This window comes from Blennius ocellaris (genome assembly GCF_963422515.1).
Source record: "Blennius ocellaris genome assembly, chromosome: 12".
NCBI classification, from domain to species: Eukaryota; Metazoa; Chordata; class Actinopteri; order Blenniiformes; family Blenniidae; genus Blennius; species Blennius ocellaris.
Window position 1 is genome coordinate 25,271,126 of NC_137661.1, and position 22,919 is coordinate 25,294,044.

The 22,919-nt window shown below is 43.6% G+C and overlaps 3 protein-coding genes across 4 annotated transcripts; 1 reads left to right on the forward strand and 2 right to left on the reverse strand.

Moving 5' to 3' along the window:
- Positions 1 to 973: 973 nt before the first annotated feature.
- On the reverse strand, positions 974 to 12,089 carry naprt (nicotinate phosphoribosyltransferase). Its single transcript, XM_080506096.1, has 12 exons — positions 11,786 to 12,089; positions 8,482 to 8,692; positions 7,286 to 7,416; positions 7,060 to 7,175; positions 6,688 to 6,884; positions 5,523 to 5,663; positions 5,332 to 5,416; positions 5,176 to 5,256; positions 4,196 to 4,298; positions 3,091 to 3,263; positions 2,346 to 2,453; positions 974 to 2,261 (listed from the first exon to the last, which is right to left on the reverse strand). The coding sequence occupies exons 1-12, from the start codon at positions 12,069 to 12,071 to the stop codon at positions 2,175 to 2,177; spliced, it is 1,719 nt and encodes a 572-aa protein (XP_080362222.1). The 5' UTR covers positions 12,072 to 12,089; the 3' UTR covers positions 974 to 2,174.
- Positions 12,090 to 13,928: 1,839 nt separating this feature from the next.
- Positions 13,929 to 15,857, reverse strand: cUnh8orf82 (chromosome Un C8orf82 homolog). The gene is made up of 3 exons (XM_080506740.1): positions 15,640 to 15,857; positions 15,491 to 15,539; positions 13,929 to 14,471 (listed from the first exon to the last, which is right to left on the reverse strand). The coding sequence occupies exons 1-3, from the start codon at positions 15,796 to 15,798 to the stop codon at positions 14,005 to 14,007; spliced, it is 675 nt and encodes a 224-aa protein (XP_080362866.1). The 5' UTR covers positions 15,799 to 15,857; the 3' UTR covers positions 13,929 to 14,004.
- Positions 15,858 to 16,782: 925 nt separating this feature from the next.
- LOC308137417 (MARVEL domain-containing protein 3) lies at positions 16,783 to 22,345 on the forward strand. 2 transcript variants are annotated; one of them, XM_080506092.1, is made up of 5 exons: positions 16,783 to 16,846; positions 16,913 to 16,975; positions 18,192 to 18,282; positions 18,923 to 19,047; positions 20,339 to 22,345. In XM_080506092.1, the coding sequence occupies exons 3-5, from the start codon at positions 18,194 to 18,196 to the stop codon at positions 20,998 to 21,000; spliced, it is 876 nt and encodes a 291-aa protein (XP_080362218.1). In that variant the 5' UTR covers positions 16,783 to 16,846; positions 16,913 to 16,975; positions 18,192 to 18,193; the 3' UTR covers positions 21,001 to 22,345. The 2 variants fall into 2 exon arrangements, with proteins under 2 accessions (XP_080362218.1, XP_080362217.1); XM_080506091.1 differs by lacking the exons at positions 16,783 to 16,846; positions 16,913 to 16,975 and adding exons at positions 17,205 to 17,258; positions 17,635 to 17,707.
- Positions 22,346 to 22,919: the final 574 nt, after the last annotated feature.

Here is a 22,919-nt window from a genome sequence, read left to right on the forward strand (position 1 = left end):
GTTTGTATGACTTGTGCAAACATTGTACAAACATAGTAAAAGATAAAAAAAATATAAATTATTATGAATATATTTTTAATTGTACTTTGTCCCATTTTAAATGAAGTAATTTCCAGGTGTGGAAGCAACAAATCACAAACATTAAGTAACAATGTAGTACTTGTCGTATACTTTTTTGAGGATGTTGAATATTCCAAATTACTTTTGTCACCATGTAATCTACCTCTCTATTTTAAAAATAGTAAAAAAAAAAAATAGAAATTACTTCATGAGATAAATATTTTTCCTTTCAATTTTAAGAAAAGCAATTTACTAAATGCTGACAGCAGTACTTGTAACTGAGTACAATTAACACTTTTTTAACTGTAGTATTTTTTTAAAGCTGTACTTTTACATGCATTTCAGTACAATTAAGGCTCCACAGTTACTCGCTGGTTAAAACTTGTGATTGGAGTCGTTTTTGAAAGATGTCACTTCTTCCTTTTCAGTAATAACAGCAGTATATGTAATTGTTTTTGTATTTAAGTGTACAATATATGGTTATAAAGTGACTTATACTTTGAGTAGTAATAGATTATATAAGTATAATTAAGTCATTGCAAGCGATTCACTGCTTAAAAAGTAACTCCAGTATTTTTTTTTTTTACTTCGAGTATGTTCTTTTTTCATTGAAAGCAGTCCTTTCACTTGTACTTGAGTATACTCCACAGTATTTTAGGCCCACGTTTGCAGCACTCTGTCCACCTCTGGTGGTTTGTAGCTCACGGTGGTACACATACGGTGGCGCTACGTCAATAAAGTACTTGCGAGTGCTTAACCGATGACGCCAGTCGACCCCCGGGGTCCGTGCCATCAGCTGAGAGGAGTCTCACGATACTTTCGGGGGCCTGATTGCGATTGGTACCGGTACAAATAAATAAACACAAAAATATAAGAATAAAAAATGCACAAAAACGCACAATGACATCAAACATTTCCTGAACATTTTAAAAGGTCAGTTTTATTTTAAGTCTTTAACATCTGAGGTAACAATGTTTACATGCAAGAGTCACATGTTTGAGGTACAGATGAAAAAGTCCACAAATTCAAGTCTTTCATTCATAAAAGAGAGAAAAGAAAAAGAAAAGTCCCCAAAAATTTAGATTTTTTTTTCTTTTTTCTGGTTTCCTGGACCCTGTGCAACTCGTCATCGATGCGTCTGCACCAAACACATCTGGTGTCTCATTACAGCTCAAAGATTTTAGGAATAAAATAAAAAAAAGGTTTTTTTTTTGTTATACTTTAGATTTTTCTTTTGCCCAGCTGCTAACAAACACTGTGGATTTACACCCTGAAACCTGCACATGGAACAAACCTTTACCTAAACTTCATCTGATGAAGAACGCAAGACAACCAGGCTGAATACATTTAACAAATAAAGCAAAAAAAAAGAAAAAGGAAAAAGTGTTTTGCAGTGTGGCTGCTGTTCTCTGGCTCGCTTATTTGTTAAAGCATATTAATTTAACAGTATTTAACTGAAATATATATTTAATTAGATGTCTTTTCTTTTTAAATAAGCCGTCTCAGGGATGGACGGATTATCCAAAATACTTGATTAGCCAACAAGTTACATACAAGAAACTATATTTGGCTCAGATTAAAGGGTAAAAAAAATAAATTAATTTGTAATTTTAGTCATGACTTTTACTTTTTTTTTTTAAACCCCTAATAGGTTTAGACATTCATGCTGATAAATTCACATTTGAGTTCACTTTGAAGGTGAATTTCACACAATTTAAAAATATTTTTTAACCATTTATTGACATTTTAGTTTATTATTTAGTTGTTTTCATGCATGAAAACAATCAAAGTGTTAATTTGTACTGGCTAAAGGAAAATATCATCAATTCTCAGTGTTGGGATGCGAACAAGCCAATCGATTAATAACTGGAGCCATGTGGTTTTTTTTGTGTGTATTATTAGCATGTGCTTTCAGCTTTCATTAGTATAAACTTGTTAAATTCTACTTGTTAATTGCTGAGGGGAAGTTACTGTACCGGTTTTGATTTTTTTTGTTTGTTTTATTTCCCCTCTTTCATCGCCCCTCTTTCATCTCCCCTCTTTCATTTCCGTCTCCGGTGTTCGGGTTCAGAATGAGGCACTTGAGGAACAACAAACACCCACCAGGGTCACCTTCAGTTGGCCAATAGGAAGCTGCTGCTGCTGCTGCTTCCTCTCTGGATCTCGCTCACCAGCTCGTGCAGGCTCTCCGACAGCGCCACCTGGTGGGAGGGAGGGAAGGCGACAGGGTTGGGGGCCGGAGTGGTGCCGTTGCGGGGCTGAGCGGCGCCTCGGACTGGACTCACTGTGTAGGACTCGGGCTCCCGCAGCCTCTTGTGTCGCTCGTGTAGCGTCTGGATGGAGCGTTGCACCGCCGCCCGGGTCTCCGCCGTGCCGCCCAGAGGCTGGGTGACCTGCCACACCGGGGGAGGGGGGTGGGGGGCAACCGTGAAGGCCAACAACGGTGACGCTAACGATTACTTATGGTGCTTTTTTCACTAGTACCGACTCCACCCTATTCCACGTGGGCGGAGTGATCGGAGCATTTCCACCATCTTGCACAACTACCCCCCCCCCCCCCCCCCCCCCATATGATGTGGGTAATAAATTAAATACTATATATTTTTATGTGCTTATTGATGAAGTTACAAAATGTAGATATTGTTACGATGGCGCTTCACTGTCCGGTGTTTCGGTTTCATTGGTGCCCCAGTTAACTGGTGACTTCTGCCGCCAGCCGTAATGTTAGAATGAGACAAACAACAAAAACATAACCTTCTCGCCCAACTTCCGCTGGCGAAGGTAATAAAAAAATACAGAAGTAAGTAAGTAAGTAAGTAAGTAAGTAAGTAAGTAAGTAAGTAAGTAAATAAATAAACGCAGCCAAAATCATAACTTTCTCGCCCCGTTTTTGTTGAAGGCAATGCGACGTTATCCGAAGCTAACCAGGAGTTGAGTGAAATGGTTACCCTGACGACGACAACAACAAACATCCATGGCCACCAGGGTAACAGGGTACTACTGCCAGCCCCGTCAGTGTAGCGCCCTCACCTGGCTGTTGGCGAACACCTCCTGACGCAGACAGACGACCTGCGCTGGAGCCGCCGAGGCGGTGGCGGTGGCGGTGGCGGTGGCGGAGGCGCCCACGGGGAAGCAGCTGAGTGGGACTCCGGCCCGCGGAGGAGGCTCCGCCTCCAGGCTCACCAGGTCCAGGTAAGGATGGCCTGTGGAGAAACGACGACGCCGACTTCAGCCATTTCAGACGATTCGTTTTTCTTCTTCGGCCATAAAGGGAATTTCGGCCCGACATTAAAAAACACAAACAGAATCTCTTCAGAAACGTAAAGGTAATACCTCACTGTATTTAAAATCTAAATGGGAAGATGAACTGCAAACCGAAATTTCAGAGTACGACTGGAGAATGCTAGGTGTGACACAACACGGCTCCACAAGCTCTAAACGCTGGAGAGTTTGGTTGGAAAAATCTGACACGCTTTTTTTTTCATCACACCGCAAATCAAAAGCAAACAGACTGGAATACAACAAAAGTGTTGAATGTAATGCCAATCACGGTCATATTTTCTGGTCGTGCCTTTTTGGGACGACAGTGTTGGTGTTCTGGAGGACATCCTAGAATACAAGGTTCCCAGGGACCCACGGGTTCTGTGTCTGGGATTGTTCCCAGAAGGAATCATCTTGAAGGAAGACGGGTACCTCTTGAAAATAATGATCATCGCTTTGAAGAAGGTCATTACTAGGAACTGGTTAAAGAGCGACGCTCCAGGAACAGGACACTGGATTTCCATCATGGAGGAAATCAATTCAATGGAGGAAAATTACTTTTCACCTGAGAATCAAAGCAGGTGACTGAACACAACAATGGAGGAAATGGACCTTGTTTAGAAAGAGAAAAGAAGAGAATCCTTTTTTGACTGACTGAAAAGTGTGATGCCCCCTTTTGTAAATAACGTCCAAATATGCGTCACGATAAAAATGCCCAGACGTTTGTAATCTGGGTCCACGGATGTGAAGAGAACGGGGTGTAATACCACCGAAGACCTGCAGGGGGAGAATCTCCGCCGCTCCAGTTTCAGCAGCTTCCTGCTCGGATTGTCGTCGTTTCTTGAGACGCGAAACTGAGCAGAGAAACTCTCACCTTGGCCGTCCAGCAGGCGGTAGACCGACTTCCTCCCGGGAACTGTGCTTTTCTCTGGGTCTTCGCTGATCTTCATCCTGGGTCTTCCTCTCACCTCCACCAGCTGGTGATCACATGACCCACATTCACCGTTTACATCAGGGGCGTCAAACTCAGTTTAGTTGAGGGGCCACATCAACCTCATCTGACCTCTGGAGGGCCGAACAAGTCAAACGTAACATATTAAACTGCAGATATGGACAAATGTCAAAGTCTTTCCTTCTTTTGATCTTCTTTTGATCTTCTTTGAACTGCAAGAATTTGCCAGTCTGTTCTGAAATTTACATATTAAAGTTAATCAGATATTATTATATTTGCAAAAAAAACCCCAAAAACTCCTCAGTACCTGTATCTGGATATCGTATTTGTATTCAGGGTTAAAACAGTTTGTCATCATCTGGAAATCTTTTTGAGTTTACGTGTCTAAAGTATCATTTCACATAAATTGGACACCTTTATTGTGAAAGGTGTTGCGTTATGTGATCCCCACAGATTGCATTAATTAATTCTGACCGAGGGCGGTTTTGAATGTCATTTTTGCCAATCTAGTGTTTTTAGATCAGCCTCTGTCAGTTTTCATATTTATACTTTAAAAAAATTAAATAAAAATCACATGGCGGGCCGGTTCTGGCCCCCGGGCCGCATGTTTGACACCCCTGGTTTACATACTCCCGAGTCGGATCGTTGGTAAAATATGACTCAAAAAAATTATCATAAATGAAATACGCAAGTATATTTTTACCTTTTTTATAAAAATCTCATTTAAGTTGAGATTTTCTGTTTTTATGTCTAAAATTCGATTTATCTATTTTTTTCAACACCAATTTTATATTCCCCACTAAAATACAGTTATTTACGTTGGTTATTCCTCCACACACTCCGAGTTAAAGTTTCCTCAGCCACCTAGAGTGTTTCTTGTTGTTGTTGTTGTTGTTGTTTACCTTGTACACGCAGCCCAGCGACGGCTGTTTGGTGCAGGTGACGAGGTGCGTTCCCACGCCCACCGTGTCGATCTCGTTCTCCTGAAACACAAACACCATGAGGGGTGGGGGGGCGAGGAGATCCGGGGGGGGGGCAGAGCCGGGCGCCGCCTTCACCTTCCTGCTGAGCTCCGCCATGCTCTGCTCCGAGATGTTGTTGGTCCCGACGATGACGAGGGAATCGAAAGCGGGAACCGAGAAGCTGCCGAGGCGGAGGGTGGAGACGTGGGGTTTGTATTTTTTGTTTTTTTTAAGGATAAGTCTGAGGGGGGGGGAGGTGGACGGACACACGACAACGCGTCACTCACTGCTCGCCGCACAGCCTGAAGACGCGACGCACTTCCAGCGACTGCCTGCAGAGGTCGCCGCTGTCCAGACGCACGCCCGTCGGCCGGTAGCCCAGCTCGCTCAGCGTCAGAGCCACGGCGCAGAAGTTCAACAGTCCACTGCTGCAAACGCACACACAATCATGTATGTCACTCTGGCGGTGGGGTTTTTTTTTTTTTTTTTGCCCTCAGTGTCGACTTACAGGCGCGGCACCTGCCTGCCTTCACATCTACACTGAGTCTCCTGTGGGGGCGGAAAAAAACCCAACAACCGAGACGTAATTTTGGTGTGAAAATGTTGCCGGTTACACAACTTGATGAGGATGTTAAGCCAACGTACGACACACTAACACAAGATTTGCTAAAAACAGACCCTAATACAAAATATGAATATAGTTTAAAGACCATGCAGGTGACATTAAAAACGAAAAGCTAAAATAAATTCGACCCTAATCCACGAGCTGCAGTCTAAAAGGGACATAATTATCATCTTCCACCTCATATCTAGAAATTATTCAAACATAGAGTCGATATATAGCCTTTTTCCTCGTTGTTGCATTTTGTATTTGGTTGAGCAACTAAACTATTACTACTACTTCTACTACTACTACATAACACGATATTTACTGTATAGGATTTACTAAGATAAAGTTGCATTTTTGGTGCCTCTGTGCACCGATGTCATGTAGATGGGGTTTAGTGTAAGATATGAAACGTTACAGAAAGATCATGTAAGGTAAGGATGTACTTAAAAAATATAATATAATGTAATATAATATAAAATAATATAATATAATATAATATAATATAATATAATATAATATAATATAATATAATATAATATAATATAAACATTAAATTAAATTAAAAAAAATAAAAATAAAGTAAATAAAATAAATAAAATAAATAAAATAAATAAAATAAATAAAATAAATAAAATAAATAAAATAAATAAAATAAATAATTAATTAATTTAAATATAATCAATAAAAAATGTATATTAAAAAAGTTAAGATAAGAAAGACTGAGTCTGAGTTTGAGTTTGATTTCTATATTTCCTTTCTCATGTCTGTAAGCACCAGATATTTAATGCTACGGTGTAGGGGGTAAACACCAGGGAGTGGGGGGGGTTGGGGGGGGGAGTTACCAGCTGACGCTGTAGCTGTCGATCACAGGCAGGAAGTTGCGCGGGTAGGCGATGGCGTAGGACAGGAACGCCGCCAGCTCGCCCTCTCGGATCTTCGCCGGTTTGGCCGCCAGCAGTTCGCAGACGCGCCTCAGCCATCCTTTGGTCAGAGAGACGACGTCCACTGGAGCGCCGTCCCCGTTCAGAGCCACCAGAGTCTGAGACACACAGGAAATACAGGAAATACAGTTGTTTTTGGTTTTTTTTTTACTGGAAATGTGTAAATATATAAAGTCGAATCTCGACGTCGGTTCACGGGGGTTTAATAATAATAATAATAATAATAATAAATTAATTGCAGCCGCTGGATAATGAGTGGAGACCCGCGCTCACCTGTGGCTGCACCTCCTCCAGGGAGGAGAAGGAGGTGACGTAGGAGTGCGCCATGGTCCCGGCGACGGGGATCCCGAACAGGAAGCCGGCCTGGACGTTGCTGGTGAGGTCAAACCCTGGAGACGCCACGTCGCACAGTCAGACGGAAGAATTTATAAGGGAAAAAAAACCCACCTCCCTTCTTCTTCTTCTTCTCCTCCTTTTATTTCCCTCCTTTTCTTTTCACCTCCGATGTGCGTGTACCGCGAGGCGCTCAGCCCCCCGTCGGGCCCCTGAGCCCGGCGGAGGCCCATCTCCAGCAGCTTCCTCCCGGGGCCCGCCGCCAGCCGGAACCGAGCGGCGTTACTGCAAACCAGGCTGGGGGCGGAGCAAGAGGAGCGTCACTCAGTGTGTGTGTGTGTGTGTGTGTGCGTGTGTGTGTGTGTGTGTGTGTGTGTGTGTGTGTGTGTGTTCTATTCCTTTCACCATTACCTAAGCACCATTTTCCTTTAATAACTGTTTTACAACGTGTGAATATGAAGTAATACTATCTAACGCCTACTGGGATTTACTCCAGTATCTTATTTTGAAGTTCTGACTCATGCAGCCAAGTGATTTAGACAGGAAATTAAGTGTTTCATTGTGAAATGCCAGGAAAACTCAATAAGCAAGTGACGGCGGCGGATCCGCATGGAGCTCAACACGTAAAACCACTCAGGAGTGGTTATGAAGTGTGTGTGTGTGTGTGTGTGTGTGTGTGTGTGTGTGTGTGTGTGTGTGTGTGTGTGTGTGTGTGTGTGTGTGTGTGTGTGTGTGTGTGTTCTATTCCTTTCACCATTACCAAATAAAAACAAAGGTAACTGTAAACACCATTTTCCTTTAATAACCGTTTTATAATGTGTGAATATTACAGATTGATAAAAGTTAAAAGCTTATTTTGAAGTTCTGACTCCCACAGCCATGCAATTTAGACAGGAAGTTAAGTGTTTTATTGTGAAACGCCAGGAAAACTCAATAATCAAGTGACGGCGGCGGATCCGTATGGAGCTCAACATGAAGTAAGTGTGTGTGTGTGTGTGTGTGTGTGTGTGTGTGTGTGTGTGTGTCTGTGTGTGTGTGTGTGTGTGTGTTCTATTCCTTTCACCATGACCAAATAAAAACAAAGGTGATTGTTAACACCATTTTCCTTTAATAACTGTGTTTTATAACATGGGAATATGAAGTAATACTATCTAACCCTACTGGGATTTACTCCAGTATCTTATTTTGAAGTTCTGACTCCCGCAGCCATGCGATTTAGACTGGAAATTAAGTGTTTTATTGTGAAATGCCAGGAAAACTCAATAAGCAAGTGACGGCGGCGGATCCGTCTGGAGCGCAACATGAAGTAAGTGTGTGTGTGTGTGTGTGTGTGTGTGTGTGTGTGTGTGTGTGTGTGTGTACCTGGCGTAGTTGACCAGACACAGGAAGCTGGTCTCCAGCAGCTGCACCACGGCCAGAGGACCCTCCACCTCCATCAGGGGCACGCGGGGGAAAACCACGCTGCCCTCTGGGACGGAGCGCAGCGTCACGCCGGAGCAGTCGAGGCTCCGCAGGAAGTGGAAGAACGCCGGGTCGGTGTCCGGAGGCATGACGGAGCGCAGGAAGTCCACATCTGGAGGGAGGGACGACACGTTAGGGACACGGCGTTAAAACAGCTGGAGCGACACGTGATCCGTCTTAGGAGAACACGTGTCCCGGTTCCTCACATGTCCAACACGTCTCTCTATCACACACACACACACACACACACACACACACACACACACACACACACACACACACACACACACACACACACACACACACACACACACACACACACACACACACACACAATCTAATAACTCTGCATACAGATAATCTAATCCTGCAGCGAGAGGAGAAGGTCTGAAACCATCCAAGAACCTTTATTATTCACATGCTTGTTTGTAGTCAATTAATAACACACACACACACACACACACACACACACACACACACACACACACACACACACACACACACACACGTGGCTGTATGATATTAGGTTAAAAAAGCAATAATGATAATGTCAAGTTTACCATTATTAGTTATTTAATATTATTTTATTAATCAAGAATAAGAACAAAAATAAATAAAATAACAAAAATGTAATGATAAAAATAAATAAGAAATATAATTAATCCTAATGATAATAATAATAATTAAATATATATATATATAAGGATATAAAATAATTATACTAAAAATAAATTAAAAACAAAACTCAGAATAATGATAATAATAAATAAAAAAAATATATATATATAAGAATCTAACATAATAAAAATAAAGAAAAAATAAAACTCATAATAAAATAAATAAATAAATATATATATACAATAATAAAAATAAATAAAAAACAAAATTCGTAATAATAATAATAAAAAAAATTATAAGAATATCAAATAATAAAAAGAAATAAAAAATAAAATTCATAATAATGATAATAATAATAATAAGTATATATTTATATAAGAATATAAAATAATAATAATCAGCTGCTAGCTTAACAGAAACATAACAAGAATACAGCAACATTAAGGAGAACAGAGATGCACCAGAACTTTCTCCTCCTCACTGGTAACCGATAACTTCCTGCTTCTCACAGCCGACGTTGGAACAGATTAAGTTTTAATAGTTCATACACGCTGAGGAAACACAAGGTCTGATGTGTTTTCACCTCCTCTCCGCATTTCAGCTTTACATTTCTTTCACACTGCGATGGCGTCGGTGTTCCAGAGTAACTAAAGCTCCTTTCTACTTTACGATTCACAGCGTAGATATATCGCTGTTCTTGTACACGACGTTGCCAAAGGTGTTTGCTCAGCTTTCCAAATCACGAAATTCAGGTCCGGCGACTTACCACAGAGTAAATAAAGACATTTTAGTGAAAAGAACGAGTCGCTGTCCGGAGCTCAGTGAATTCCAGCCTTTGTGCAGCGACAGAATGTCTCCTGAGTGGCGGTCTGGACAGATCCAGACCTCCAGGCCTCCAGGCTTCAATGCCTCCAGGCCTCCAGACCTCCAGACCTCCTGACCTCCAGGCTTCAATGCCTCCAGACCTCCAGGCTTCAATGCCTCCAGACCTCCTGACCTCCAGACCTCCAGTCCTCCAGGCCTCCAGACCTCCTGACCTCCAGGCTTCAATGCCTCCAGGCCTCCAGACCTCCAGACCTCCAGGCTTCAATGCCTCCAGGCCTCCAGGCTTCAATGCCTCCAGACCTCCTGACCTCCAGACCTCCAGTCCTCCAGGCCTCCAGACCTCCAGCCATCAATGCCTCCAGACCTCCTGACCTCCAGGCCTCCAGACCTCCTGACCTCCAGACCTCCTGACCTCCAGGCTTCAATGCCTCCAGACCTCCTGACCTCCAGACCTCCAGACCTCCTGACCTCCAGGCTTCAATGCCTCCAGGCCTCCAGTCCTCCAGGCTTCAATGCCTCCAGACCTCCAGACGTCCAGGCTTCAATGCCTCCAGGCCTCCAGTCCTCCAGGCTTCAATGCCTCCAGACCTCCAGGCTTCAATGCCTCCAGACCTCCAGTCCTCCAGGCTTCAATGCCTCCAGACCTCCAGACGTCCAGGCTTCAATGCCTCCAGGCCTCCAGACTTCCAGACCTCCAGGCCTCCAGACCTCCTGACCTCCAGGTGTCCAGGTGAGCTCCAGAACGGAGCGCAGAGCCTCATAGAGACGTCAAGACAATAATACTCATAATAAAACTATGAAGAGTTTCAGCACACAAAGACCTTTTTGGATCATTTCCTCCTCCAAACTCTCTGGGAACAGTTTAGAGAAGCGAGCAAATACTTTTGGCAAAATAGTGGAGTTCAACCAAATTCCAGGATGAATCGAGTTAAAAACATTCAAGCAGTTTAAAGGAAGTCAGATCTTCTTTTTGTATTATGATTTTTATTTGAGCGCCTCCAGGGAGAACTCCCGTCACTTCAGTAGATCCTTCCTAATGTAACTGAAATACTCAAACATCTTTAACCACATTCCTTCTGAAAGCATTACTGGAAGACTTGAAGCTTTTATATAGCGACGGATGGAGGACAAACAAACTATATATATAGTAGAGAGATATATAGTCATAGATATCCAGTTAAAGATATTAGTTTAAAACCGTGACGTCACTCAAGTTCATCTGCGTGTGAAGGCATGTGAGCAAATACTTTTGGCAACATCGTGCAACTTGTTGACAGTTATTGGACGAACTGCGCTACACAGCACCGCAGTGCCACTGGGCCACACTTCCGGTACATCGCAGTATTTATGACAATAATTGCGTCGATGACAGTTTGAAGGCTTGTCCATGTTTTGTTTTGTTTTCTTTTTTGTTGTTGTTTTTCCCCCTTTCTGCGCGTTCACTTCGCTTTATTTACCAGCCGTGCGTCACGTCGCGTCGCGTCGCGCGCTGATCCCGGCAGCACACGACAGATTACACGTTATTATTGTGGGTTAAAGTTCGGGTCTACACTTCAAAGTCCCCCCCCCCCCGACACACACACACCGAAAGCCCCACGGGGGGTCGCGCGTTGCCTTGGATTGCGCAATCAGCTGTGCGTGGAGGTGCGTAAAGTCCCTCCCGTCGCGAGTTAAACATGAGTTTTAATAAACTTTTTTACGGGGTAGAAGAGAGTAAAGAGCCCCCCCCCCTCACCCCCCTCACCCCCCCGAATCTCCTCACCTTCCTCCGCGAAGTGAAAGTGTCGCAGGAACAGCAGGCAGTCCGTCAGACCGGCGAACAGCGAGAAGCCGCCGCCGAACGGCGCGTCCCTGAAGAAGAGCTCGAACACGGCGCGCTCCCGGTGCCGCCCGGCCCGCCAGTACGCGTACGCCATGGTGAACTGGTAGAGGTCGGTGAGCAGCGGGGGGGCCCGCTCCCGGACCGAGCGCTCCATGAAGCGGAGGCGCGTGCTGCTGCTGCTGGAGGAGGAAGGGGAGGAAGAGGAGGAAGAGGAAGGCGCTGCCATGTTGCTGCGGCGGCGGCGGCGGCGAACCCGGGGATGGGGGGGTGGGAGGTGGGAGAGGGTGGTGGGGGGGTGAGCCCGGCCCCCTCCTCCTCCTCCTCCTCGGCCCACAACCACCGCAGGCTCACGCGCATGCCGTCAGTGTCAGAGGGTCAGTCTGCAAATAGTCTCGAGGACAAAAGTCATTTTCACTTTGTTTTGGGGGAAAAAAGAAACAACACATAAATAGAATATTGCTATTTGGCAGACCCATATTAAAATGCTAGTGAGGTAAATTAAACTTTTCCTTTTTCTTTTGCAAAGAAGTCAGGGGGCTCGGAGAGGTTGCAGGTTCAATTCCCCATTGCCCCTTGTCCACATGTAGAATGCCCTTGAGCAGATAGATAGATAGATACATAGATAGATAGATAATTAATCCCATAGAGATGATTCGATAATCATATTAATAATTGAAATTAATTAAAATTCAGTTGCAATGCATGTGTAGACATATTTAAATGACATTTAATCAGCAGGAAATATTAGAATTACACGACATTCTTCCTTCCTGCGGCAATTATTTATTATCACTGTTATTCATATGAATAATATATGAATAATTAACAAATCCAATATATGTAACTTATTTTATTTAAATGTCAACGTCACAAAGTCGATTTACGTCCATAAAGTGCTTTAAAAGTCCTTCAACTTGCACAAGAAACTGTGACGTTCTGTTAGGTGATAAAAGTCAAATGAGAGCGAAACATTTGGGGAGAAACGCCGACAAACATCCGACCACTGATAAATGTAACGATTGTCATTAATGTGACTGTCAAAATAAAAGCACCAAAAGTCCCAGGAGAATGAGGACTGGGAGTCACTACATGTTCTGGTTGTGTGTCTACTGAGCACGTGCTGAAGAAATGTTTACGATGGCGGCGTTTTCAAAAAGTTGCGTCGCGTCACGGACCCTAAAAAAGAAAAAACACTACGAAAGTTTAAACGCTCTCATTTGTTTTCGATGCCATGAAGATGATGTAAATATTTGTTAGCAAGTGAAGCAAACAGGAAACGATGAGGAAAAAAATATTTGAATTAAATCTCATTCACATACATTTTTAACACGCATTTCCTATTTTTTTGTTGTTTTTACGTGAATCTGCAGATCCCTCGTCTTTGTTGATCGTTCATATGTGGAACCAATTCCGACAGACTGACGCGTTATTGACGTCATGACCGACGTCACTGAGACGCGCCGGAGGAAGCGGCTCCGCCAGAATAAAAGCTGTGGTTTTCCCTCATTCTCCTTTTTTTCCTCGTCACGTCATCCAGATATTTAACAAACACTTAAATAAATCTACAAGCTGCCCCGTGTTGCCAGATACATCGGCGGGTTTCCCGCAATCGGGGAGCCAAATTCTCTTTTACCTTGTTTATTTTATTTGTTTGCTGCATCTGTGTCTCTGACAAGTTCTTTAATAGTTTCAGGGTTGATTTCTACACAGACTTTTTTAATTTTTTTAATTGAAGTGTTTGGATTTTACCTCGTTTGTGCTGGAAACAGTGAGTCACATCTGGCAACCCTGTATGGCGTCCATATTTACTTCTGTCGATGGCGTCTTCTGCGCTCCGGGGCCCGAAACCACTGGGTCACACGTCAGTCTGATAGAGGTCGTGTTTGAAATAATGGCGCAAAATAAATACATAAATAAATAAAATCAGAATTGAGCATCAAGACCCGCGTTGTGGGCGGAGCCTGAGACTCGCCTGTAAAGGAAAAGGGACGGCGATTGACAGAAACATCAAAAACTCCCCAGAGCACAACTTATATTACCTTTATGTCACTTTTTACATAATAATTTCAACATCGTGGTCAAGAAAAAGTTCAGTCTGGCCTCGTCACATCGGTGGGAAAAGTAGAAATGCGAGGCCTCAGTCGCGTCGCTGACCGACATTAAGCTCCGCCCCCCGCGGGGTTCGGGAAGCGCCCCGCCAGCTCGTCGGTCAGCGTGTGCTCTCGCCCGCGCCACACGAAGCGCGTCGGCGGCCCCGACTGGCCGCGCTCCGACCCGTAGACGAAGAACGGGCTGAGCTCGATGGCGAGCGCCGAGCAGACCAGCCCGGCGCCGCCGTGCCGCTCGGGGCAGGGGTGGTACAGCCGCCCGCTGTCCGGGTGCACGTACAGCTGGTCCGGCACGAACGGGACGGCCAGCGTCTCGGCGCCGCCGCAGTACGACAGCAGCTCGGGGCCGTCGCCGCTGGCGGCGGCCGGCAGCAGGTGGGTGAAGACCACCGGCCGGTCGTCGCAGCGCAGGAAGTTCCTCTCTCGGCCGCACGGCGACAGGAAGGGGAAGTCGTCCTCGTAGCGGCCGCTCCGGTTCAGGCGCAGGCGGCTGAAGAAGAAGACCAGGAACGGCTTGTCTGTCCAAAAGGAGATGGGGGTGAACATCAAAATATATATATATTTTTTTAAAAACCCTCAAGTTTATAATAGATCTGCATAATATCACGTGAAGCCCTAATAGATTTTCTTTTTTTTAAATTTATAATTTCTAATAAATAGATTATAAATATAGACAAACATTATATAGATTAGATTTTTTAAATAGATTTATAATAAATACAAACACTTCAGTTCTCGTCACTTCTGTGGACACAGACGTACAAAATCAATTAACTAATTTATTTAGTTAAATTATGTGATTTTTCTTTTTTTGGAGGCGGGGATTTGCTTTCAACCGGAAGTTGTACTGTCAGGAAGTATTTAAGTGGCGCACTCCCTTGTTGTCATTTGAGCTTCACTCCTGGAACAGTTGAAATGTGGGAACTGTTTAAATACGAGTTGATTGTCTTTATAATGTATTATGTAATTAATATTTAATTCTACAGAGGTTTTAATCATGGTCAGGTTTTGTAACAAAGTAAATGTGTATTTAAATTAAATGAATTCTGTATAATGAACGTTGAAATATGTGTGTAAGCTGGGTGATTTCTAAACATGAAATCATTGTTTTGCTTTTAGTTTCACGGTGCCGATTTAAATACTATAATTAAGTACTAAGGATAATTAAGTATATTTAAGTACTTTTCTGACCGGGCTTTATGGTGTGAAACTCCGAAAACTTCATTAAACCAAGACATTTTGGATTATTTTACGCTCCAAACGTTGTAGGAGCTAGTCACGGACATATGAATTCAACTTTTACTCTGTTGTATTGATAATTTCCAGTATTTAATTCTGCTTAGCAATGCTGCAAATAATTTACTTCTATTCTGATTAAGTACTACTTTTATATAAATACTCATAAACACATATACACGTCTGAAAATTGAGCTATTTGAGTTTAACAGCACGTCCAGCTCTCAACACTGAAGGTAAACAAGAGAAAACATGTAAATATTAGTTTGCTTTCGTGGTGATAAATGTTTATCGAGTTTACCTTTGAAGCACGTGACGAAGTTCTTCACTTTGGTGTCATCAAGGAAAAGCTTTAAAAATAAAAAAAAATAAAAATTTTTTTAAAGAAAGTATGAAGCGTCACTATCGATGAGTTTGTCGTGTTTGCGGCGTGTTCTCGTGTTTGCTCACCTGTCCCTGGTGGTCCAGGTAGTAGAAGTACTCTCGGATGCGGGGCTCCGGGCTCTGGCCCTGGATGTATGTAGCGGAGGTTCTGGGGGCGGTGCAGCCGGCGCGGAGGCAGCTAAGGGCGGCTACAGCTCCCCGGCCGTGAGGCCGGAGGAGCAACATGACCGCGGAGAGTCGGACAAGCAACCAGGGAGCCGAGGTTCACTGTCACTGACCGTGTTCTCGTGTTATTGTTGATAGTGACGTAGAAGCGACCCGGAAGTGTTTGAGAGACGCAACATCCCTCTGCTGCCCCCTCGTGTATACACTCTAGAACTGATCCGTACGTCAACATCGCCATCATATTGGACCGGGCAAACCTTCCGTTACAGGACGGCCACATGGGATTAAGGCTAAAATGAACACAATATGAAACTAAACCAACTAAAGCAATGGTTAAAAAAAAAGCAGAACAAAACATAAAGGTTGCAAATAACCCTTGCAAAATAAAATATTACGGGGGAAAAAGCAAAAAAAAAAAAAATGCTGCCCAATAACATAGAAATACCAAAATATGGCACAAAACGAGCTCGAAAAATGTGACAAAACAACTTAAAATAAACACAAAACACTGTTTTTTTTCCCAATAAATATAAATGCTGGCCTGTGTCCAAGTTCTGATCTATGAAGACACTGAAATAAAACACATTTCTGCACATTAAAAAAAAAAAAAGTATAATAAAAATACAACAAGCAGAAACTAGAAAGAAGAAACAACAGACACACAGATAATCCACCCATTCAGTCACTCGGTGACTCTGGAAATATGCACTGACGGCTCATAAATAGTGTTTTAATCGTCCTCCACGCTGCAGAATGTGAACTTGTCCCGGCAGTAAACATCCAGAGCGGGAGACAAAAGAAGCTCATAGATAACAAGAAGCCCTTGAACACAAGAGCCTCTTCGGCTCCTCTTCGGCTCCGGCGGGCGGACAAAGCGGCCGATTCACGGCCGCCTCTGATGACCGGAGCTCCGGCCACCAGCCTCTCTCTCTAGCCGCCGCACCGGCGGAGGCGGCGCCTCCCGGACACCTGCCGCCGCGTCTTCCGCCTTCAGCTGCAGGTAGGGCGGAGCTGCGTTCCCCTTTTTTTTAATTTTTACCACCTGTTGGACTCTGGCAGAGGAGCAAACGTCCAGGAATGAGTCCAGACAGTCGGATTCGGAGAGTCAGTGAGTCCCGCTCCGATTCAAACTCTTTGTCATTGTTTGTTTGTTTACTTTTCTTTCTGCTTTTAGTCGCGTTTTGAAGCCACACAACAGCCTCCTGTCGTTTGGTGAAGTCGAAGACGCCTCCCCAAGGTTCTCTTTCAACCCTTTTCCTCTTCGTTTTGAAAGTTTCTTCTCGATTATAACCGCGATTTAAGTTGATTTGCCGTCCGACGGTTTTCTCGTGTGTTCAGGTGTTTCGGTTAAACTGGTGTCCCGGTTAACTGGTGACCACTCCCTCTAAGATGCACATGGAATACAAGGAAAGTGGTGACAATCTGACAACAGCAGCAACATAATATAAGAAGTAAAAACAAATAAATATGAATACATGTACACAGGTAGCCGCATGGATGTGTGAACAGTATGTTTTAAGGTGAAAGGTGTATTATTATTATTATGGGTTATTGTTCCAGGCCACATTTACATGTAGCCAGGTGTTTACAAATACTGATATTTCTCTGCATTTGGGCCTCGCATTTACACATAAACATTGCAGCGAGTCGCCAGAAGCGATGATTTCTGAACTCGGTCGAGATTTAGAAAAACTCTGTGTCTCGGTTTGCATCTAAAGACGGGCAGGAGGAAATTCATCGTCGTCTGTGTGACTTGTGTTTACAGTTTGAAAATGAAAAATCTGTACTTGTTCTTGTGCTTTATAATTTGCTTGCTTATCGCTCCAGATAAACAAAGTGTTTTCGCTGAAAGAGCAGGAAGTAACTTGCGTGTTTTTTTTTGTTTTCTTTTCCGAGGACTGTGATTGACCAGCATGCCGTCGTGCTTCTCATTACACTGCCCCCTACAGGCCTGGCATGCTTGCAACAGGTCTGAACCATGCTGGTCTGTGTATATTAAGATTAAAAAAAAAATTTGTAAACATAGATGGTGAAATATCCATTTCCTCCACACAACTTTATTTCTACGCGCTGTACAACTTGAGTACCACACACCGGGGCGTCGGGATACTCTCTATTGTACGGCATCTGTTGTTGTGGCTTTTAGCAACAGCAGATGTTTAAAAAAAAAAAAAAAAAAACTGACAGAAATGCTTGGCGAACGCCACTTAACCACATTTACAGTAAAGTTTTGTACCTTTTTTTTAAGTCAGATTTTAAGTCAGCTGCTGGCATGGTGATGCAGGAAGTTGGTCACCAGTTAACAGGGAAACCAGTAAAAACAAAACACCCTTTTTGAATTGCTCCTACTTTAAGGGGGGGGGGGATACTTTGATCTGATCACGTAAAATGTATAAAGATGCTGTTCGTATAACTTGCATACGTTTTAAAAGAAGTGTTTTTCGTTGGAGCAGGTATGAGTCGTCCGCCTCGCACACACCGGGAATACCGGGACAAAAACGGAGACCACCGGCGGCCACATGATGGCCGTTCATCACCTGACAGGTGTGCCCCACTTTATTATACTTCTTTCTTTTAAATATTCGAACAAAAGATAGATCTCTTACTCTACCAACCTTGGATCTATACCCATGTACCGGTCCCACCTATCAACCCTAGATACCCTACACGACTACCTCCGTGATCTACCAAACCCTCTCTATGCCACCTTCCTCGTCTATGTAGCTTCCGACCCCACCGACCTACCTGAATAAACAATTAACCCCACCTACCCATGCACCTTGATTACCACCTCGCCTGCCTCCCGCCACCCATGTGCCTCGACGACCCATCGACGACTGGGCGACGAAAAGCCTCGACGCTCTTTGGAAAACACAAGCACGCACCCATAACTCGTATTCTGCCATCGCTTTTAAAACGCATTTCATGTGTTGAGTCTGGTGCTGCTGAGCAAAAACAAGCGTCTGAATCCTCTAGTTCTTAACGCTCGGTATCGTCTGCCCAATGGCGGCAGTGGAAATGGACTGTCCGTTGGTGGGTATAGTCCCGACTGATGTCCCTCCTGCTTTAATAACTTATAGTTCCTGTGTTTTCCGCTAAAATCTGCTGGAATATCAGTTTTTAGGCATTAACCATGTCCGTTGTTATCGGGGGTGGGGGGTGTTTCTGGGTTTCTCTGCTCCAGGTCCTCCTCCCGGCCTCCATACCAGCCCCGAGAAGCTGCCGACACCCCTGATAAACACATGCGGGACGCCCCCCCTCGGGTGGAGCACCAGGAATCCAAGTGCACCAACATTTGCTCGAGGAGAGGTAGGCCAGCGCCACAGCGACAACACTTTTTTTTTTTTTTTTTTTTGTGGTTTCACTGCGCCGTCGATTGTTCCGCCTCCTGCGGATACCGGACAAACGGGTTCCTGGAATGTTGCCGCCTTGCACTTTCAAAGTTTCAACCGAGTCCCGTGAAGAAGGCGGGAAGTGGATTGTTTGATATACGAGTTAATTTGGCAATGTGTCGCCGGAGCCAATTGACCAAACAAACGGTGAAATCAAGTCGAATTTAATCTACATTATAGGTCTACAGGTTAAAAACAAGTAAGAAAAATCGATAAAATATTATAAAATACTAACAGGTCAAACGAGGACAATAGTTAAAAGCCTTATTTCAAAGAAAGAGTCTTTACCCGGCTTTTAAAAAGACAAACGTTTGCTGCAGGTTTGATAAAAGATCAAAGCAAATCTGTAACATGAGAAATCATTTAAAAACCAATTAAAGTGTATTATTATACGTATTGAACATATTATAAATACGACACATGGTTCTTTTGGGAAAAGCAGCTCAGCTTTTGCGTGAAAAAATAACAAAATACAATACGTGAAAAAATTAAATGTTGACTTTTTTTGTTAAACAAAAAATTTGAATTTAAAAAACGGTTCAAATAGAATAATTAAATATGTATTTTAAAATCATTAAAAAAACTTTTTTAACTAAAATGACAGAAGGAAGTGTAAAATATTTTTCTCCTTTTTAAAGTAAACATTTTAGAAAAGAAATTTGAAAGAAAACCACAAATTTGTTTCCTTTTTAAAAGAACATTTTTTTTTCTTTTTTTTTGTGTTTACGAGAGGGAATCCTAATAGAAAAAAAAACATTCAGTAAAGTGAAAACATCAAATTACCTAAATGTCTGAGAAAAGGCTAATATTTCCTTTTAATATATATTTATATATATATATAAAACCTTCTAGTCCTCGTCAGCACGAGCAGTGGAATTTGTTTTAGAAGATCAAAGATGTGAAACTTTTTTTTTTTTGTTTAGACCAGAAAGCAGGACTCTAGTTATATTAGAAATATTCCTAATATTATTTTTAAAAAAAACTTTTTTTAACAATGTGATAAAAGTGGAATAAAACGAGGCTCCGAGTTTAAGATGACGTCTAGGTTCTTTACTTAATCTGATGATTTTTAAAGACGGCGCCTGTGATCTCGACGGTCGACGTAGAGTCGGGTGTCGTCGACGTATCGCCTAAGTTGCCGCCAATGGAGGCTGATTCTGCTGCTGCGATCGCGCCGGCATCTTTTACCTTCCCCCTCTGCTCGCCAGGCATCGTCCTGATCTGCGCCGTGCTCACCAACGCCCTGGTCCTCATCTGCGTGGTCGCCGGACAGATGGTGTCCTCGGGCCTGTCGTCGACGGCGGCGGTGGGCGGCTTCAACCTCAACTCCAACTTCAACCTGCAGGGCACGGAGCTGCAGCAGGTGCGCGACCTGGACATGCAGTACAGCCAGATGAGGGCGCCGAGCGTCTACGGCGGCATCCCCTTCAGCCTGGTCATGGGCGTCGTCTCGCTGGTCTTCGTCATCGCCGCCAGCAAGCCCGCCCACCGGCTGCCGCGTAAGCAGCTGTACTCCGCGCTGGCGTTCCAGGCGCTGGGCGCGCCGGCGTACGTGGTGGCCGTCGGCCTCTACCTGCACTTCATCATCGGCATCAACGCCACGGACGTGTGCCAGCGCCGCGAGCGCATCTACGCGCGCAACGGCTACACGTGGATGAGCTGCGACGTGAGCGGCGCGGACGCCGCCGTGGCGCTGTTCGGGCTCATCACCGCCGTGATGTACGCCATCGGCGCCGCGCTCACGGTGCAGACCATCCGGGGGGTCCGGCGCTACCTGCAGGAGAGGGAGAGGCGGGAGGCGGAGAGGCGGCAGGGCCGAGGCCAGACGCCGAACAGGGCTCCGCTGAGGGCCGAGACCAGCGCCGTGTGAGGAAGGAGGGCGGAGCTCGGCGTGGCGTGGAATACACGTAATACGTCTGGCGTGTCCTCGCCAGGACGTCCATGTGCTCACGAGGACCTGGGAATGTCTCGGTCCTCGCCTCATACCAGACTTTCTTCATCCAAGTGGGTGTCATCTTTCCCGCTGTGGCTGGAAATCCTTATTAAACCCTGGATTTAGACTTGCAGGCTCACCTTTTTTTTTTTTTAACTAACTGAAACTGTGACGTAATCGCTGTGCTTTTCAGAGGCCGTCAAGCGAAGGCGACACGGTTGCCGACCAGCGTGAGCCTGACAGTCTTTACAGAGGGTAAAATAAACCTGGAGTCGCAGTAACATTTTTGTTTTTGTTTTTATAACTAAAGTGTTTTGAGAACTTTGCCGTTCAGCACATCGAAGTAATTAACACACAACCTTATGGACTTTGAAGCTTTTATTTTTTTAAACGTACTTTAGCCGTCGTTCACTAATGTATTAGAGAGTACCTCAAATAAAAACACTCCAGTTTCCACAATAATTAGTTTTTCCTGTTTCCAAATGAGCTGAAATGACAAAATACAAATAGTATCATGATCCCTGTAACAAGTGAAGTCAAAGTGCTGCCTTTTGTGTTTTTCCAAAAAAATTACTATAAGCACATTTCCGTGGCGTCACTTTTAGTTTCCTTGTACATCTTCTATCCTTGCAGCCCTTTAAACGTCCCTCAGGTGTCACTGTTGCCCTGCAGGTCCCGTGAACTTGCTCAGACCAGCAGGCAACAGAATGAAGACCAGTAAAAAAAAAAAGGCTTCCCTCAGGTCGAGATATGACTCGGTTCGTGGTTTTCCTGTGGATAATATCTGCAACGCTGAGTCAGCGGCTGCTTTACGGCTCTGTTGTAGTTGCAAAATGACTCGTGTGCCTGTAAACGTCTCCGTCTTCACATCCGCCTCACACAAACCCCTCACTCCGGGGTTGTTTGGTAGTTTTGTGCTTGACTCTGGTCTTTTTTGCCCTCAGGCTGGGCTTGCAGGCTCAGTTTAGCCGAGTCAGGTCCTATCCAGTTTCCTCTAATGTCGCGTTATATAATCGGTGAGAGCGCTACTAACAGTCATCAAGTCTGTAGGGAGACACGGTGCAGACCCACAGGCAAGTGTAAGCCTGCAAGTCTGCACTGAGGGCGAAAAACCCATGTTATGGAACAAGTCTTTAGGGCAGGACAGCAGAGGAGGGACATTTACAAATATTACAAATTATGAGATGCATACAAATCTGTACACACACTATGGAAGTGACTGTCAATGTTTTTAACACGTTTTAATGTATTTAATGTTTTTATATCTTTCTTTAACTTCAAATTAAAGCCAAATTGTGATTCATTCTTCAACTTGTCTTGTGTTACAATCCAATGGAAGAAGTCCTGCTCTCTCTCTCAGACACCAACTCAGAATAGGATGTGAGCAGCAGTACTTTTTTTTAAATCTTTAGAACAAAAATAAAACATCAGAAATGTTATGAAAAAATAACTGGAGCTGCATATGAAAAACAGTTTGTTCAAATAACATTTTTCAAACATTTCCTGTATATTTAGGTAGGTAGTTTTTCCACTTTATCCCATTTTTCCATTAGGATTTTCTAAAAAATGAAAAAACTATAAAATTTCTGGTTTTCTTTCAAATGTAAATTTACTTTAAAAGGGGAAATATAGTCTCACTTCCTGTCATTTTGATTGAATTACCATATTTGAATAAAAAGTTTTTTATAATTGTTTATAAAATGTGCATTTAATTATTAAGTGTGAAACTTTTTTTTACATTTAAGTTTTTTTTTTTTTACCATTCTGCCATTTAAAATAAAGTAAAATCTTTTTGGAGTTTTTAAGCAATTAAAAAAAAAAATAAGTATACATTTTAAATTTGTATTTAAGTCAGA

What these genes read in the sequence shown, in the direction of transcription:
- naprt (XM_080506096.1), bottom strand. Translation starts at nt 12,071, where the DNA reads ATGGCAGCGCCTTCCTCTTCCTCCTCTTCCTCCCCTTCCTCCTCCAGC. An exon ending in TTCAGGCTGTGCGGCGAGCA is followed by an intron (nt 5,417 to 5,522) that starts GTGAGTGACGCG and finishes CCGCCTCGGCAG; the next exon opens with CTTCTCGGTTCCCGCTTTCG. An exon ending in CGCTGGGCTGCGTGTACAAG is followed by an intron (nt 4,299 to 5,175) that starts GTAAACAACAAC and finishes TGTGATCACCAG; the next exon opens with CTGGTGGAGGTGAGAGGAAG.
- cUnh8orf82 (XM_080506740.1), bottom strand. Translation starts at nt 15,798, where the DNA reads ATGTTGCTCCTCCGGCCTCACGGCCGGGGAGCTGTAGCCGCCCTTAGC. An exon ending in ACCTGGACCACCAGGGACAG is followed by an intron (nt 15,540 to 15,639) that starts GTGAGCAAACAC and finishes TTATTTTTAAAG; the next exon opens with CTTTTCCTTGATGACACCAA. An exon ending in CTTCGTCACGTGCTTCAAAG is followed by an intron (nt 14,472 to 15,490) that starts GTAAACTCGATA and finishes CCTTTTGGACAG; the next exon opens with ACAAGCCGTTCCTGGTCTTC.
- LOC308137417 (XM_080506091.1), top strand. An exon ending in GGCCGTTCATCACCTGACAG is followed by an intron (nt 18,283 to 18,922) that starts GTGTGCCCCACT and finishes TCTCTGCTCCAG; the next exon opens with GTCCTCCTCCCGGCCTCCAT. An exon ending in CAACATTTGCTCGAGGAGAG is followed by an intron (nt 19,048 to 20,338) that starts GTAGGCCAGCGC and finishes TCTGCTCGCCAG; the next exon opens with GCATCGTCCTGATCTGCGCC.